At 46.2% G+C, this 18,845-nt stretch overlaps 1 protein-coding gene across 1 annotated transcript; it reads left to right on the top strand.

Annotated features, from left to right (window-relative positions):
* Positions 1–592: 592 nt before the first annotated feature.
* On the top strand, positions 593–3,251 carry GSX1 (GS homeobox 1; the record flags this gene model as incomplete). The annotated part of the gene is made up of 2 exons (XM_081907249.1): positions 593–1,301; positions 2,283–3,251. The coding sequence occupies 2 exons, from the start codon at positions 593–595 to the stop codon at positions 2,645–2,647; spliced, it is 1,074 nt and encodes a 357-aa protein (XP_081763375.1). The 3' UTR covers positions 2,648–3,251.
* Between the last annotated feature and the right edge of the window lie 15,594 nt (positions 3,252–18,845).

The raw sequence follows: 18,845 nt of genomic DNA, 5'->3' as shown, positions 1-18,845 counted from the left end.
CCAATTCGCAGATTCCACCAACTGCGGCTGCTGAAACTCACATGCAAGTAACTCGTGTGTGTGTGTGTGTGTGTGTGTGTGTGTGTGTGTGTGTGGACCGTGGACTCTCTTGAGCGCAAATCCTATAGCTTCCTGCTTCCTAATGCACACACGGGCACGCGGCGTTACTTCGGGCAATGAAGCCCTCCTCTACACTTGTTGATTTTTTAAAACTTCCAAGTTGGAACGTGACAGGAACGAGCTTTATTCCAAAGCCAAGGATGCGTACACAGCAAAACACGGTACTGCGGCTCATGGGCTAAGGGTTGCCTGCACTAGTAAAGCTGACCGGGGTGGGGGGAGCGGACTACAGTCACAAGCAGGCGCCCGGTAGGAAACGGACTGATCCGGCCAAAGGAAAAGAAGAGCGCAACAGGGGGAAGACCAGAGGCCTCGGAGGCTGTCGGAGAAGCCAAGGGATTGGCCGCGGGGCGAGGGAGGGGAGGGGAGGAGAAGAGAGGGGGTGTCTAGAGGGAAGCCGGCCCGAGGAGCGTGGGTGGGGTTGACAAGAATGGGGGACATTGTGCAGTCCCTTTGGCGAACAAGGGGCATAATGAGGGAGCGTGCAGCGGCGGTGCCAAGGCGCGCAACAAAAAGCCTATTGACGGGGGCCGGGGCCGCTCCCGGCGCAGCCCGCATCACATGGCCCCCGAAGGGGCTATTTAAAGAGGGCCGCGCGGCCCTTTCAGCACCACTGGCGCTGGTCAGCGCCCTGCGAAGAGCCGGCCGCCGGGCAGTAGCAGCAGCAGCAGCATCAGAAAAGCATCAGCCGCGGCGGAGCCAAGGCGCCCCAGGCGAGGCTGGACGGGGCGGAGTCATGCCGCGGTCCTTCCTGGTGGACGCGCTGGTGCTGCGCGAAGGCGCCGGCGACAAGAAGGGCGGCACCTCGCCCGGCAGCCCTCCGCCGCCGCCGCTCTTCCCCTACGCCGTGCACCCCTCGCACCCTCTCCACGGGCTCTCGGCCGCCTCCGGAGGCGCCTGCCCCGCCGGGCCGGGAGCCACGGCGGCGGCGCGGAAGGCCGGTCTGCTCTGCGTGTGCCCGCTGTGCGTGGCCGCCGCCTCGCAGCTGCACCCGCCGCCGCCGCCGCCCGCTCTGCCGCTCCTCAAGGCGTCCTTCCCGCCCTTCGCCTCCCAGTACTGCCCGTCGCCCCTGGCCGCCAGGCCGGCCCCCGGAGGCTCGGCGGCAGCGGGCCACGCGCCCACCCTCTACCAGAGCGCCTACTCCCTGCCGGACCCGCGGCACTTCCATTGCATCTCCGTCGGTGAGTCGTCATCTGGATGTCCTCTGGGATGGCAAGGGTCGGGGGCTCAATCCCGGGAAACACGGGCGGGGGGGGGGTTGATCCTCGCCTAAGAGCCTGGCCAGGGTAGTGCCAAGCGCGATCCACGCGCACGTGGGCTAGGAAGCTGATCTCGCTGTTTCCAAGTAGCGCGCCAGGTCTTCACGTCTATAATTTGCAAGGAGGAGCCACAGAACTGACTCGCGAGTAAGCGATCGAAGGATCGGAGTATTAAATGCGGGGAGGGACAGATCAGACACTCTCTCCTGTCCCAATTTTCTTGCTCGGGACCGCAAAGTTTAACACAACCTGCAAGCTGAGAGCGCGCACAGTTCAGCGCGGGGTGTGCCAGAGAGATTAAAAGTCCCTAACGAGTCACAGGAGCCCGATAGATTGCATTAACAAATTTCCATTTGTAACGGGACGAGATCGCTTCCACGTGGGTTTGTTCAGTGCCAGAGACCTCTTGCCTGTACCTGACTCTCTATTCGAGAGGCCAGGCCTGGGGCTCTGGAGTTGTAGCTGCGCGTTCTGAGCCACCGCAGGCAAGCAAAGTGCGCGTAAAGTCCTGCAGCCCTATAAACTAGCAAGCCCTCATTGACTTCCGGGGAGCATTCCCCATTTAGGATCAAGTCACCAGATGGGATGCCTAGCGCAGCATGCCTATGTAGCTGAGGGAATGCGCATGGAAGGCGTGGTGGGTTTTTGGAAGGGTCCAGAACCTTGCATTTCCCCTCGCTCCATTACAAATAGGCTGAGGGATATTTTCTTCCGTTCCAGATCCCTAAATACTCTTAACGAACTGATTATTTCATCCGGAAGGCATTTAAACTTGAGTTTGCGGGGCCTCGGTTACACATTCTGGAGTCGTTGTGGGCTGTGTCGTTTGGGGATTTGTCACCCAGCTGGTCTTGACTTTGCGCTTTTCTCCTTCCGCTCCCCAACCTCCCGTCCCTCCTGCAGACAGTACGTCGGGCCAGCTGCCCAGCAGCAAGCGGATGCGCACCGCCTTCACCAGCACGCAGCTGCTGGAGCTGGAGCGCGAGTTCGCCTCCAACATGTACCTGTCCCGGCTGAGGCGCATCGAGATCGCCACCTACCTGAACCTCTCCGAGAAGCAGGTGAAGATCTGGTTCCAGAACCGGCGAGTCAAGTACAAGAAAGAAGGCAAGAGCGGCTCACATCGCTCCGGAGGCGGCTCGGCGGCGCACAGCTGCAAGTGCGCTTCCCTCTCCGCCGCGGCCAAGTGCTCCGAAGACGACGAGGACTTGCCCATCTCGCCCTCTTCTTCGGGCAAAGACGAGAAAGACCTCGCCCTGACGCCCTGAGAAGGCCAATGCTCCCCAGGCCAAACGGCAGCACCGGTTTCTCTCCCCCCGATGTATAGCGATGAAATTGACGAGAGAGCCTTGGCTGGCCTCGTTGAAGACCGGGTTGGCTAGACAGACTCTGTAAATAAGTGTGGGGTGTTTTTGTTTTGTTTTTAACGCTCCGGAGCTGTTGAGGAGGAGGGATATAATATATTCCCCATCCGGATTTGCTCTTTGGGCTTGGACTAGGTGGCTCTTGGGTCCCTTCCAATTCTACCGTGCTATGATTAGGTCGCCACTCTGTTATGAAGTGGGACGATATTAACTGAACCTAGCGAATGGAGATTGCCAATTCCTATATTTCTCTCTCTCCCTCAAAAAAACAGAAACAAAAAGCGGGGTGGGAGCTCGGGAAGAGAAATCTTGTGAGTCTCCGTCAGAGTCTGAGGATCCCTCTGCTTTGCGGCTGAATCCAAACCTTTAAGCGAACTCTCTCTCTTGCTCCCCTGAACCTGGCAAAAGGTAGATCTTCCGATCTACAGGGGCTTTCCATGGTCTTGAGAGGCAGGGGCTTAAGCGGGAAATGGAGCGTTGCCAGTCATTGGGCTACCTTGGCTGTTTCTTTTTTAAAAAAAAATATTTTGTTTTTCTTCTTCCTTGAAGGAAAAAAAAGTCTGTATGATAATGATGATGATGCTTCAGATCTATAGTAACGTGATTGTACCGTTTTCTGTAATAACTGAGGGATATTTATTTATTTATTTATGTACATACACCTAGGCGCGCACAATAAAGGTTTTTTCATTAAAAAAAAAACTTACTTACTTCCCCCTCCCTCACCTTTGCAGAAGAGAAATCGCGCGCGCACACCCCTCTGGATTTGAGGAATCTACTGGGCATTGGCGCCTTCCTGACAAAGTGAAGCACTTTTAAAAAGCCCCATCGATTTCAATGGGGTGGAAGTTAAGCACTTACTGGACTCCTGCCGCGGAAGCCCAAGAGATGTAGCCTTGCTTAGTGTGGGCTGGGTGGTGCTAGTGGTTCGGAATTCGATTCCGAAACGAAGCCCTCTGAAGTCCCAAGTGAGAAATATAATTCTGTTGAAATCCGTGGGAGGTTAAATAACACTTCGTTTGGAACGGATCGCGCCCAGTCTCTTTAAATGGCGCGTGCCTTGGTGATCCTTTCTTCGCTAAGACGGATACACGGGTCTGGGAAATATTAGGCTTCCAACATATAAGAATATTTAGCGTTTAATATATATCAGTATATAAACATGCGCACGGTATATACTTTGACACAAATCTCCAATTAATCGATTTTTGCCTTTTCTGCTTTCCTCTGAATAAAGTACAGAGGCAAATAAAATGCACTCCTATCAAAAGCTATTTAATAAGAATTCATTCCTGCTTTCTCCTATTCCCCCTAAACTCCAATAGCAGGACTCATAATGTTTACTAAATTATAACAGAGAATGAGATGAAAATAATAATCTCCTTTTGAATCCCTAGCTAGATAGTTATCTGTCTTTACGCAATCGGGGCTAAAATGTAATTTGAAGGAAACGTGTTAAAAATGCAGCCTTTAAAGCTCAGTCCTCTCTTTTCGAAAAGAAGCGTTCTCCAAAGGGTCCACAACAGAGCTCTTAGCCTTCTCATCTCAAATGTGTTCGGGTTGCAAAGACACAAAGAGGACAGACTCCCCAATTTGAAATACAAACGCTATAAATATCACCTACGGCTTATTATATTTATAAGAATTAAATAATTAGCTGGAGCCTTTGTGGGATTTAAAGCTACGTCTGGCCAATTTGTTCAGCATTTGCGATGTTCCAAAACGACACCCCTCCTCCCCCCGTCGCCACTTATCGGTGTCGTTAAAATGTGGAAATAAGTTTGGCATTCAAATTAACCACAGGGTATCCTGTGCGCAGAACGAGCTTCCCAGTTCTCCTTAAACTTAAGAGCGCTTTGCGCTTCTTCACTGCGCCCCAGTGGAGCAGAATGGATTTCTCGCCATAGCTCGGAGTCTCCAACGCGCCAGCCGAGGCTTTTGCGCATTTCTCCCGTTACGCACCAGACTTTTGCCTGCTCCTTAAACACCCCATCTCCCCCGACTCCACCCCACAGAGATGTGTAGTTTTGTAAGTCTGTGGCAGCAAAACAAGGCAGAGTAATGCGGCAGCCATAAGGGCCAACACATTTATTGTGGCATCAGCTTTTGTGTGCCAAAACTCGCTTCATCGGAGGCATGAAGTATTATCCTCAGTTGGGCTGGATGGATAAACTGTTTTTCTCTGATTAGGCTGGCTAGAAACCGTGGACAGAGACAGAGACTGATAATAATAATAATAATAAATATACCCGCGAAACTTCATGAAATTCCGGGCAAAACGTTCTATCCATCTTCATCCCTGATCTCAGGGATTCAGCGTAACATTTGGGGAGCTGCAGAAAAGCGTCTGATCTATTATGATCGCTGCGTACAAACGCCATGTGCTTTACAAACCTATCCCAGGCTGCTGTTTTGCACCTTGTTTTTTGGAAGAACAACAACAAAAAAGCTTCCTTAAGGTTTTGGGAATAAATAACCCAAGCCTGTGCAGCTTTACTCAGAGGGAAATCACACTAGATTTGACGGCATTCGCTCCCAAATAAGCGCGCACAGAATGGCAACCCTAGTCTCGCGGCAAAGCGCACGAGGCGCGAGCCCTCCTTGCCGTGCCTACCCAGAGGTAAGCCCCACTGAGTTCTAGGGGACTTGCTTATGAAACATGGCATCTCACAAAGATTTGTGGTATGTGTGTCATGTCAGGTAGTCCTTAGTTCAAAGAGAAGGGGGAATTCCGTTTGGCGATCATCAGATTAAGTTACAGGAATTTTGGCTTGATATATTGGGGCTGCGTTGCAGATGCAGGCACGGGCAGAACCATTCCAAACCCCAAAAGTAGTGTAATGTAAGGGAGACAACTCGGATTTAAAAGGATGTTTCTTCCCCTGAAGGGACGGTTGCTGTCGTTCTATGGGCAGAAAGTGTCTGCGCATAGCAGCACCACGGCAGGCAGAAGTTAGCGGATGTTCCGTTCTGATTTGCCCATGTCAGTAAAAACAGCACTTGTTGAATGTTGATTTCTTATATGGCTGTTAGAGCACAGAGCCAAAACCCTTAAAAAATAAATAATAAAAACAAACAAACAGAACTGGGCCTCAGGCAGCAACATACTCTATATGAAAACCCCTTCCTGCCACCCCAATATCCGAGAGGAAGTACAAGAGAATTTCACTTGCATCTTCTGCATGCAGAGCAGGTGCTCTCTAGCACTGAACTGTGACCTCTCTCTCGCCAAATAGCTCCATAATACCGTGGGATGCTGGCACATGTATTCATCCATCCATCAGTGTATTATAACAACAGAGTGTGGACAGTGTGTGGCAGGAGTGGGGTGGAGAGTAAGCTCAGATGATTCACAAACCTCTCTGGTTCATTGCATGTAGCAGCAGACATCATCTCAGCAGATGCACATACATCGACAGCCCTTAGGAGATGACTTGTGCTACAGCACAAATCATTTGCTTCTCCTCTTGTCTTCCACCCCTTCACAAATGATAGGTGTTATTATTTGTACTTAAGGTTTGTTGTTGTTGTTGTTGTAAATTGTTTCATTGGCTGCTTTGGGTGTCCCGTTCTGCGGGACAGAAAGGCAGGATACAAATATAGGGTTCCTTTTAAAAACAGACAGATTAAATAACTTGCTGCTCATCAGCCTGAGATGATGGGAGTGCAGTTTTGATTGCTGGATGGGACTCTATAATTCAGGGATGTGAAACCTGTGCTTCTCCAGATAGTATTAGACTCAGTGCCAGATTTACATACAGTCTGAGTGGGCCTCATAATCTAGGGAGGGCATTAGCTTCTTGTTGTTGTTGTTTAGTCGTTTAGTCGTGTCCGACTCTTCGTGACCCCATGGACCAGAGAACGCCAGGCACCTCTGTCCTCTACTGCCTCCCGCAGTTTGGTCAAACTCATGCTGGTAGCCTCGAAAACACTATCCAACCATCTCGTTCTCTGTCGCCCCCTTCTCCTTGTGCCCTCCATCTTTCCCAACATCAGGGTCTTCTCCAGGGAGTCTTCTCTTCTCATGAGGTGGCCAAAGTACTGGAGCCTCAGCTTCACAATCTGTCCTTCCAGTGAGCACTCAGGGTTGATTTCCTTCAGTATGGAGAGGTTTGATCTTCTTGCAGTCCATGGGACTCTCAAGAGTCTCCTCCAGCACCATAATTCAAAAGCATCAATTCTTCGGCGATCAGCCTTCTTTATGGTCCAGCTCTCACTTCCATACATCACTACTGGGAAAACCATAGCTTTAACTATACGAACCTTTGTTGGCAAGGTGATGTCTCTACTTCTCAAGATGCTGTCTAGGCCTGTCATTGCCCTTCTCCCAAGAAGCAGGCGTCTTTTAATTTCGTGGCTGCTGCCACCATCTGCAGTGAATTAGCTTCTTACCAATTAAAAAAACAACAGGCAGATTTTACTATCTAGGCCCAGTTGCTTTGTAATATTAAACATGTGGCATATGAGTCTATGACTATGTAATAGTTACACAAGTGAGTACTTACTGTTTAGTAAAGCTCATGGAGGCTTTAAAACTATTCAAAATCAAATGGTCAGCTATGAAGCAATGTAAGTGTTCAGATCACTGTCTGTCATTATAGCATGCATTCTGAGAACAAGCGGAGATTCTTCTACATCACAGTGAATCACAAAAATATTTAATTTTGACTTTTTGTGAAAATAATAAGTGATATGAAAGTGGTGCTAGTAAACGAAAGTGACAAAAGAGCAGAAGCAAACACTCAAACGTCTAAAGCCAGCCATGTCCTATGGCTTTGTACAGGAAGCAGAAACTGTCCTACATAATCCCTCAGATACAGAACATTTGTGTTTACACAAAATCAAGTAGACTACATTGAGCAGACTGAAGAACAACCAGTTTATATACAGAACACAGCCTCCCAAGAACTTCAAGGAGAATTGCTGTCAGTAACTACCACTACAAGTGCAGAAACTTCTGGAGAAAGTCACAATGAAGTGACAGGACCTACAGTCAAATAATTAACACAAGGGAGAAGTGGTGGACCTGTAAAAGGGTAAAAGAGTATTGGGAAATAATTTATAATGAACTGAAAAAAATGTTTAAAAGTACTTTTCAAAAAAACACACACCCAGAGTCTTTTTTGTTGGGGATAACGCAGACAGAAATTCCCAGGTGTCAGAAAAGGTTATTTATGTATGCCACTACAGCAGGTCATGTTTTGTTAGCCCCAAAATGGAAAACAAGCAAAGTCCCAACTAAAGAAAAATGACAACTTAAAACTGATGGAATATGCGCAGCTTGCAGACCTAACACACAGAACAAGAAGAACATAGGTTTAAAGAAAATTGGAAAATGTTTATTGAATATATGAAGGGAAATTGTGTATATCTGAAAACGTGGGCAGCATTAAGATAAATTCAACAGTGTAAATATGTTTTGGTGGATGCTATAATGGAATACAGATTGGTTTAGTTTATATAAAATATGCAGGGATTTACCGTATATTGTGCAATATGAACCATGAAAGGAGAGGAAGGGAAGTCATTGATATTTTAAGGTTGTTTAAGTGCATATTCTAAAATGTAAAACAGAAAATGAATAATAATTATATATATATTTAAAAATTATATATATATTTAAAAGAATTAACAAAAGACACTGAAGGGACATGCCACGAGATAGTTACACCAAAAGAAGCAGTGGCAAACTCATTACTGTCTTAAAGAACTGGAAAGCAAAGCAAATGATCTCAGTGAAAACTCTAGCATTGCAGACACAAAAATGCCACCTGTTCATGCATGCTGCTAGTGATTTCAGATACAATAATGGCATAGAAGAAGAAGAGTTTGGATTTGATATCCTGCCTTTTACTCCCCTTAAGGAGTCTCAAAGCGGCTAACATTCTCCTTTCCCTTCCTCCCCCACAACACTCACCAAACAATGGGAACTTTACTGGATGCTATTAGTTTGGGCCTCCCAAGTTCTCCTAGCCCAGGGCCTCCAGTTGCTTTAATCTGCCCCTGGTTGGACTCCAACTTCCACCATCTCCCACCATTGCATATGCTGGCTGGGACTGAAGGATGTTGGAGTTCAGCAACAGTTGGAGGGCCCCAGGTTCTATGAGGGAACTATGAGGGAAATGCTAGGAACTATGAGCAAAGCTGGCATATACCTGTATGAGACATGGCTCATAAAGTAACCAAGAACTGCCCTGTGTGGCCCAACCTGTGTCAGAACACTGAGGGGAGAGATACTTTGTGCTGGCCACCAGGCAATGGCTTTTCCCACCTGCCATGCCCCACTCCCCAGCCCTAGCAGCCTTTGTAAGGCAGCTGTTGTGGGAATGTTGTGGATAGTAGGAGAGGCTATATTGATTAAATGTTATCCTTCTTCACTCACGCTAGTGAGCTAGTAGCAGAGCACATTCCCTTGTACATTGCAGGATGGATACATTAGAACTATTTGAGTTAAGCAATCCAGTCTGGCTTGTCCAGATTGGATTGTTCCTGGTAAATACCCTTTAGTTCCCTCTGAAAAACAATAATGACACAACAGTCTTCTTTTAAAAGTAATGATATGGTTTACTTACATTCAATTCACAGTATGGTCCTGCAGGCAGGCTTCAGCTTGTAGTTACAGAGAAAAGTGTGGGTTCATCCTCTGTGAGGGATGGGCCCATGTGCTGCTAGCTGAGAGCCAGCAGACAGCAAAAGGCAAGATGGAATAAGGCGTAAAAAGGAAAGATGGCTGTGTGGGTAGCGCTTTTATAGGGTCTGCTAGTGTCACGCCCATCTACTGGCCACACACCGTGGAAGGATGCTCCAGACTAGGTGTGACAGGAAGTCCTCCTGCCTGGAGCAATATTCCCCTGTGTGTCCACTCTGGGCAAACAGGAAATGTTATATTTGACTGCTTCAGTGAGTTTACATCCCACAGCTGTTTCCAGAGAAAGAGCTGTGAGAGGTGAGACACTTTGTCTTCATGGGGTGGTTGGTTTTACCTGTGCTGTCCCACCTATAGCCCAAAGAACCTTCAGAAGGAAGCTGTTGCCACTGGCATTATGTGCATTTGTATTTTAATGGACTGAATAGAACGAAAATCATGGGGTGTGTGGAGAGTGGCTGTATGAACTTAACAGTGCTAAGTCTATTTTTTGGGCTGCTATTTTGTTAATATTGCTGGTGTTCTTTTACAGATCATGAATGCTGTAGGACTTCGTGGATCTTACAATATGACTTGTTTTAATTGTGCTTTTAGCTTACTTCTTAGTTGTTTTCTGTGTGGTGCTTTATGGATTATAAAGGTTTTACAGATAATTTGTTAATTGTTCTATATGACTTGTGTTGTGTTTGAATGTTCCTTTACGTTATTGTTATTTATTGTTTGTGAGTTGCTTTGCGATTCACTTGAATGAAAAGCGGAATAGAAATATAATAAATCAAATCAAGCAACTTAATGTGTAGACATTGAAACATAAATTTGTGCAGCAGCCATCAGAGAGCGAAAATATTTTCAATGGGAATGTTAAAACTGAACACATAGGACTTGTCTGCAAAATGCGTGTTGTTGTTGTTTCAGTTTTGGACTTTCCAGATTTTCCAAGGATTTAAAAATATTGCATTTAGTGTAGGGTGGAGGTGGCGTCTGGGACAACACTGAGGTGAGGAGAATGTCATGTGGACACCCCCACATGAATGGAAAGACAGGCTGGTGCAAAGCCATATTTTGCTCCGGTGTGGACAAAGTTAGAGGGTATGTTCTTCACCGGGATGGTGGCAGCTTGTTTCTAACACTTTATTTGGTTTTCCTGTAAAAAGGATCGTATATAAGTTTGTAATGAAAGTATTAGGGCTGCATTTTGTACAGAGGAGAACAAACTCTTCTGAACTCTGTGTGCAGACTTTAGACAGTACAGTAGAAAAGGCAGTAGAAAATCACTATGTAAATGAGGCTGCCCACGCTGTTTAGAATATACCTTGGAAAAGTAAACAAGTGGGTTGTCATGGCAATTCTAGACGCATGCAAATTCATCCTCAAATTTTCTGTAGAATTTTTTTCTACAGATTAAAAAAAATGAGGATTTTTATAATACTGATTTTCTGGTTATAAAATTTGGACTGGTTTTGAGAAAAACCCACTAATTTTCAGAGATTTTATATGACCTGTAAAATCTCTGAAAATTAGCAGGTTTTTCTCAAAATCAGTCCAAATATGCAGGCTTAGAAACAAAAGATGCTGAGGTAGTCATATGCTGTACTACTTTCATAGAATCCAATAATTCTTACCTGACAACAATATTTTAAATACTCAGTACTTGTGAATCACCTTACCTGCATATAAGCTAACAGTTGGGTGGAATGTACTGCTGTAGTTTAGGCATATAGGAACCTTGAAGATGTCATCTATTTTCGACTATTTTTTCCATTTCAGAGAATTATCTTATCTAGAAAGTCTTCATCAATGCTTTGGTTATCAGGATGCATTTTTCAACCTGGTTTGTGGCAAGCACTGGTCAATCTGTTCCTGTAGCCACTGGCTCAATTGTTTAACACAGAGGTAGCTAACCCCTCGTTCAGGGGCCTCTCCTTTCTTTCTTGGGCCACCCAAATATCCTCCTGATTTTGGCAACATCAACAAAAGCATTTTTTAAAAGTGAGCTCAGGTAAGCACAGAGCTCAGGTAAGCAGAGAGATGACAGCACAGCACTCTGATAGCTCAGCGGCTTGAGTATGAGATTCTTAATCTCGGGGTTGTGGGTTCAAGACTCCCATTGAGTAGAAGACTCCTGTATTCCAGGGGGTTGGACTAGATGATCCTTGTGGCCCCTTCCAACTCTACAACAGTACAGTGGTACCTCAGGTAAAGTACTTAATTCGTTCAGGAGGTCCGTTCTTAACCTGAAACTGTTCTTAACCTGAAGCACCACTTTAGCTAATGGGGCCTCCCGCTGCCACCGTGCCGCCGGAGCACAATTTCTGTTCTCATCCTGAAGCAAAGTTCTTAACCAGAGGTACTATTTCTGGGTTAGTCTGTAACCTGAAGCATATGTAACCTGAAGCGTCTGTAACCCGAGGTACCACTGTACAGGCAGCAGACCCAGTGCTCAAGAGGCATGATTCAGGACTTCAGGGCAAGAAATTCAGAACCAGATGAAAGTGATGAAGATGTCCCAACAAATTCCCCCTCCCACCAAGCTTTTAAAGGTGAAGTGTTGTCCACTCACTCGGGAGACTCTCTCGCCTCACAGGAATGTTGGGATTCCTCACAGGAATGTGCACTGTCTCTTCATAAACAAACAACCACACCCTAGGCCAACCCCACCTCTCTCACCAACAAAGAAACACAAGTTAATAGCAGAGAACCTGCACAAGCGATGCTGATGCAAAACCCCACATATATTAAGGAAAATAGAAACATCGCCACCCAACCCCACTCACCTTTCCCCCCTTTTCTTCCCAATGTCTCAACAAATGAAACTGATCTGTAAAAAATGTTACTTGAAGGAAAAAGAGAGACAGAGATTGCACATACTTTTGTAAACCAAGAAAATCTTTAATAAAAATACATTTAAAAATAATAATAATATAATAATAATTTTTTTATTTTTATACCACCCTCCCCAGCCGAAGCCGGGCTCAGGGCGGCTAACAACAATAAAATAAGACAATGTTTTAAAATCATTTCATTAAAAAATTACTTCAAATCAAATTGAAAAAAGCATTAAATGTGCACTGTCTTCCAAGTGGGTGACTCTGCTCTCAATAGTGACAGCAATTCCTACTATTAGGTTAACAAGACTGCTGCCTCCTGTTCAGGCTCCAGTTCAGTCACTGCTGTCTCTGATGATGCTGCCCCTGCTTGACTGCTCCAAGCCCTCCCCAGGAGTGAAAGCAAGCAACCCAGGTCCACCCTTCTCTTACTCAGGTTCCCAGAGTTCAGTCTCCACTCCGTTTCTTCCTCCTCCGTCAAAATCTGCCAACCCAAGCCCAACCCTGACAGTACTGTGAGGAAAATCCACAGCCCAAATGACCATTTTTGTTTACTGTACAAGTGTATAAAAGGGTTAAGACTCACAGAGAGCTGAATTCCCAGAGAAAACACCTATTTGATATCATTTTCCTCAAACCTCTGTAGTGGGAAACTTAGACAAAGGATTTCAACAGACCCTCCAAGTGGCCCTGTCTTCCAGGGACGTCCTTGGTTTAGGGAAGCTGTCCCGGTTTCTGATTTGATCCTGGAATGTCCCACTTTTCCTTAGGATGTCCCTATTTTCATTGGAGAAATGTTGGAGGGTATGGAGCTATCTGATCCCCGAGCCACCTGAAGGCAACCCTGCACAGTGGATGCTCAGGTTGCGAACGTGATCTGAGCGGGAGGCATGTTTGCAACCCACAGCGTTTGCAACCTGCAGCGTCGCGTCTGCATGCGCAAAGCACGATTTAGTGTTTCTGTGCATGCGTGAGCGCCAAAACCCAGAAGTAACCCATTCTGGTACTTCCAGGTTGGGCGCAGTGCACAACCCAAAAAGGTGCAACTTGAAGCGTCTGTAACCCGAGGTATGACTGCATGGGGAAGGATTGGTTTTATTTAAAAAGTTTAACATTTTATTATGTTTATATGTTGGAAGCTGCCCAGAGTGACTGGGGCAACCCAGTAAGATGTGTGGGGTATACTGTAAATAGTAAAATTACCATATGGAATGGGATGTTCCTATTTTCATCGGAGAAATGTTGGAGGGTGTGTTTTAATCCTTAGGATCAATCCAACAAGCCATGTAGTCCAGCAGCCTGTGGCCAAGCAGATGCCTGTGGGATAGGAAGCCCACTGGCATAACATGAAGGCAGGAGCGATCTCTCCCCTTGCATTCCCCAGCAATTGGTATGCAGAGGGACCCTGCCTCTGGCACTGGAGGCAGTACATAGCCATGATGACTAGCAGCCAGCGGCTAGCAGCCAAATCCTCCTTAAATGTGTCTAATCCTCTTTGAAAGCTGTCCGGTTTGGCAGCCTTCGCTACATCTTGTAGCAGCAAATTCCATAGTTTCATTTCATAGGCTCCTCCTGATGAGAGAAGGGCAGGATATATATTCAATACATAAACGATGTGCTACTTCCTTTTTTCTGCACCAAATCTTCTAGCATCCAGCATAACTGGCTGCCATCCCTCCATTTCAGATTCCAGTATTATGAGAAAACCTTTCCTTTATCCACTTTATCTGACCATGCATCTTTTTCTACACCTCTATTGCATCCCATCTTACTCTTCTTTTTCCTAAACCAAAAAGCCTTAAATGTGGATATATATATATTTAATAGGAGAGTTGCTTCAGCCCCTCACACATTTGAGTTGCCCTCTTCTGCACCTTTGCTAGCTCTACAATATCCTTTTGAAATGTGCAAAGTATTCAGTGAGTGGTTGCATTATGATATTGCCAGATTTGTTTTTGATCCTATTCCTAATGATTCCTAACATGAAATTTGCCTCCCCCCCTCTTTTTTCTTCTTTTACAGCTGGTGCACAATGAAACAGTCTTCTCATGGAGCTAACTACTATGATCTCATGATTCCTCTCCTGGCCAGTCACTGCTAGTTCATACCCCATTAATGTTTCTGTGAATATAGGATCTTATGTCCCAATGTGCATCACTGTAAAGGTAAAGGGACCCCTGACCATTAGGTCCAGTCGTGGACTACTCTGGGGTTGTGGCACTCATCTTGCTTTATTGGCCGAGGGAGTAGGCGTACAGCTTCTGGGTCATGTGGCCAGCATGGCTAAGCTGCTTCTGACAAACCATAGCAGTGCACGGAAACACCGTTTACCTTCCTGCCAGAGCGGTACCTATTTATCTACTTGCACTGGTGTGCTTTCGAACTGCTAGGTTGGTAGGAGCTGGGACCGGGGAACAGGAGCTCACCCCATCGCGGGGATTCGAACCGTTGACCTTCTGATTGGCAAGCCCTAGGCTCTGTGGTCTAAGCCACAGTGCCACCCGCGTCCCTCCGTGCATCACTTTACATATACATTAAACCGCATTTGTGCAAAAATACCCCTGTCCTAAACTGTTTAGAAAGTTTTCCTCTGGATGTACCCACAATCACATGATCCTGCTCTAGACTACAGCATCATTCCTCTTCTGCTGCCCTGCTTCAAGTTCCCATGATTTCAGAATTGTGGCAGGTAGGTATTTAGGATAGGGCCTTCTCAGTTGTGGTACCCAATATCTGGATAAGCCTCCATAGGGAGGTCTGCCTGGCTCATATCACTCTCCACTAGTGGATAAGTCATGAAATGAAGATTCTTGCTCTTATACTGATTTTGCACTGAAATATGTCAACCAATCAGTCATGGACCTGCCTTCAGGTCTTTTGGGTGGAGCAGCAAGGTGTAATAAAGATGAAGGAAAAATCAAACCCTAAGCAGAATTTACACACACACACAAAATGGGAAGATTGTACTGGGATCATTCTATGGCAGAAATGGGGATCCTCAGGTTAAGTGCAACTCTCCAGAGATCTCTGTCTGTCAGGCCACACACCCTCCCCACCCATGGCAGACTATCCATGAGTAAATATGCCCCCCCTCAACAAAAAAGCTCCCCTCCCCCACTGCCAACTTGCTAGGAATTTTCAAAGGAAATGTGTGAAGATCTGCAGCCAAATTACAAATACATGATTGCTAGACAGTCACAAACAGGGGCAATGGCACCATAGAGTTTCAGAACCCATATAGAGGGGACTCTACAATGTCATATCCCCAAACCTGGGGGTGGGGAGAAACAATCAGTTAATCTCTACCTCTTCCTTGCTGTCACTCTTTTTCTTACTTGCAATGGGGTAGGATGTCTGTGAGTTCTTCTCCAGAGAGTGTACTCCTTTGTGAAGTGGACTTTTAAGGATTATTGTCTGATTTTCATCACTGTATTTGCTGAATCCTGGCAAGACACTCTGCTGTTAGCAAACCTTATATTTTCTTCTTTACTTAAACAGTATGAGAGTGATTTCTTTGTTAAGAGGGAAACATAAAGGGAGGCCCAGAAGACCAGGCTTCAGATCTTCACTCAGACATGAAGCTCTTTGGGTGACCTTGAGTCAGTCACAGTCTCTCAGTCTAATCTGCTTCATAGGGTTGTTGTTGTGGGAATGTTGAGGAAAGTAGGAGAGGATATATTGATTAAATATTATCCCTCCTCACTCACACTAGTGAGCAAGCAGCAGAGCACAGTCGCTTGCAGATTGCTGGAAGCAAGTTGATGGATCCATTAGAATCCTTTAAACTGAGCGATCTCTGGATTGTTCCTGGTAAATTTCCCCTTTTATTTCCCTCTTAAAAATTATAACACAACAATCTTCTTTAAAAGTAAGAGTAAAGTTTACTTACATTCAGTTCACAGTAGTAATCTGAAGGCAGGCTTTATTTTGTGGTTACAATTACAGTTGTAGAGAAAAGAAGTCTGAGCTAGGCCTCAGACTTACTGCCTTGTGGCTTTCATCCTCTGTAAGGATGAGCCATGTGCTGGCTAAGAGCCAGAAGAGGAGGTCCAAGAGAAAGGAGGAAAGGGAAAAAGGGAAGATGGTTGCGTGGCTAGCCCTTTTACAGGGACTGCTCGGGTCACGCCCATCTACCTGGTCACACACAAAGGGAGGAGGCTCCAGAACAGGTATGACAGGAAGTCCTCCCTCTCTGGAGCAACATTTCCCTGTGTGTCCACTCTAGGCAACAGGAAAATGGTGTACTTGATTGTTTCAGTGATGATACATCCCGCAGTTGTGAGGATAAAATAGAGAGGGAGAGAACTATGTATGCCATTCTGAGCTCCTTGGAGAAAATGTAGGATAGAAATGTTGTAGTAATAGTAGTAGTAGTAGTAGTAGTAGTAGTAGTAACAACAGGTTTTTAAAATTTGTAAGCTACATAGAATACCATTTAATGACCCTTCAGGCTGCTCAACAAGATTGGGTGCCCACCTAAGCTCCGCAATATGACTGCGTCCTTCCACAAGAACGTGTATGGCACTGTCCAGTATGACGGTTCATCCTTGGATGCCTTTCCTACAAAGAGTGGTGTGAAACAAGGCTGTGTTCTCACTCCAGCTCTCTTTCGTGTATTTTTCTCCCTGTTGCTCTCTTATGCTTTCAGCTCGACTGAAGTACAGTGTGTACTTCCATTCAAAGTCTGTTCAACCTGACATGTCTCTCCACCACAACAAAGTTGCATCCAATTCTTATCAGAAAGATGTCATTTGCAGACAACACAGCCTTGACAGCCCACACTGAGGAATCTCTACAGAGACTCATCAACTGTTCTGCCCAAGCTTGCATGGAGTCTGGCCTCACCATCAGCCTGGTGAAGACCAATATCCAATGCCAGCAACCCATACATAAGCATTAGTGACCACATGCTTGAGGTGGTAGACAATTTTGTCTGCTTGGGCTCCACCATAAACAACAACCTTTCCATTGTTTCTGAGCTGTGCAAGTGTATTGACAAGGCAGCTACGGCAATGGATCTCCTCTCCTAAAGGGTATGGGAGAATGTGGACCAACATCAAGATGAAGGTCTACCAGCCTTGCATGTTGAACCCACTGCTTTATGGATGCGACTTGCACAGCCGCCAGGAGCAATGCCTCAATGCCTTCCATATGCCTTCTGTGTCAGAAAGATTTTGGGGATCACATGGCAGGACAGTTTGAAACAAAGATGTGCTCTCCCAAGCCCACATTGTAAGGATGTTCTCACTCCTGTCTCAGCGACATCTACGTTGGTTTGGCTATGACCACAGAATGGAAGGTGGCAGGATCCCCAAGGACATGCTCTACGGCAGCCTTTCTCAACCTGTGGGTCCCCAGGTGTTGTTGAACTACAACTCCCATCACCCCTAGCTAGCAAGGTCAGAGCTCAGGGATGATGGGAGTTGTAGTCCAACAACATCTGGGGACCCACAGGTTGAGAACCGCTGCTCTATGGGGAACTGGCTTCAGGCACTAGGCTTGTTGTCAGACCAATTCTGCATTACAAAGATATCTGCAAATGTGACAGGAAGGTTGGCAACATCAACCCCACTTGTATAGGAATCCCTTGCACATGACCAAGGTCCCTGGAGAAAAATAGGTCATGTATCCACAGCAGTGACCAAAGGAATGACTGCTAGGAGGAGTGCGGAGAGAAGAAACGCCATGGTGCATCTGCAACAGCAACACCAGGTGCCTTCCTCTGCCCCAGCTGTAACAAAACATGTCTCTCCTCTATCGGTCTCTACAGCCACAGCAGGCACTGCAACTCTCCAATGGTTCAACTTAACCCCTGAAGGTACATTCTTCCATTGTCTCCTGCAGGGGTGCCAACTTGAAGAAAATATTGGTGGGGCCCAGGTAAGCCCCGCCCTGCATAATCAATCACAAGATGCAGCACACACACAACATTTGAATGGTAATGCCCATTAACTTTAGCAGGCAGCCCCCTCAAATATTTTATTGGGATGCTAAAGGGATCTTGGCCCCTAGGAGTTGGCTCCTATGACAAATGGATGCAAACACACACAAGGTACAGGCTACTCCTGATTTAGACACATCTAAATGACATGCAATTGCATGACCGCGCACAGCACCGAACCCCAAAATAGTCCCAAAATGTCATAATGACATAATGAAAAGGGGAGGAAAGGGGTGAGGCAGGGTTGGGGTGAGGCAGGCTTATGCCCACTCCGCCAGTGCGTGGGGGGGGGTCCAGAATGGAACCCCTGCGCAAAACAAGGATTGCCTGTATATATAATAATAGTAGGCAGAAATTCACCACAACTCAAGAGGAAGCAAAACCTGTTGAATTTCTGCCTACTAGGCGATGTTAAATGTATTAAAGCCCTACCAGAAGGGGGAGGAAAGGTGTTAATAATTACCTGGTGAACCACCTTGAGGGGGCAGTAGGGGGTAGAAAGATGGCATATACATTTTAAAATAACAAAACACAAAATGTGATTATGAAACAAACGGAAAACTGAAATCCAAATTGTCTAGGAAATGTTGGTTTCTTAATGTGCTTCCTTCCCTCTGGGAGAATTTCTATGGGCTTAAACTAAAGACCAGGTCATTGCAACAAAACCAAAAATTGGGTGGATGGACAGAA

The sequence above is a fragment of the Podarcis melisellensis genome, assembly GCF_964234715.1.
Source record: "Podarcis melisellensis genome assembly, chromosome: 4".
Lineage (NCBI taxonomy): Eukaryota > Metazoa > Chordata > Lepidosauria > Squamata > Lacertidae > Podarcis > Podarcis melisellensis.
The sequence above is the reverse complement of the archived record's forward strand: the minus strand, read 5'-3'. Positions and strand labels throughout refer to the sequence as shown.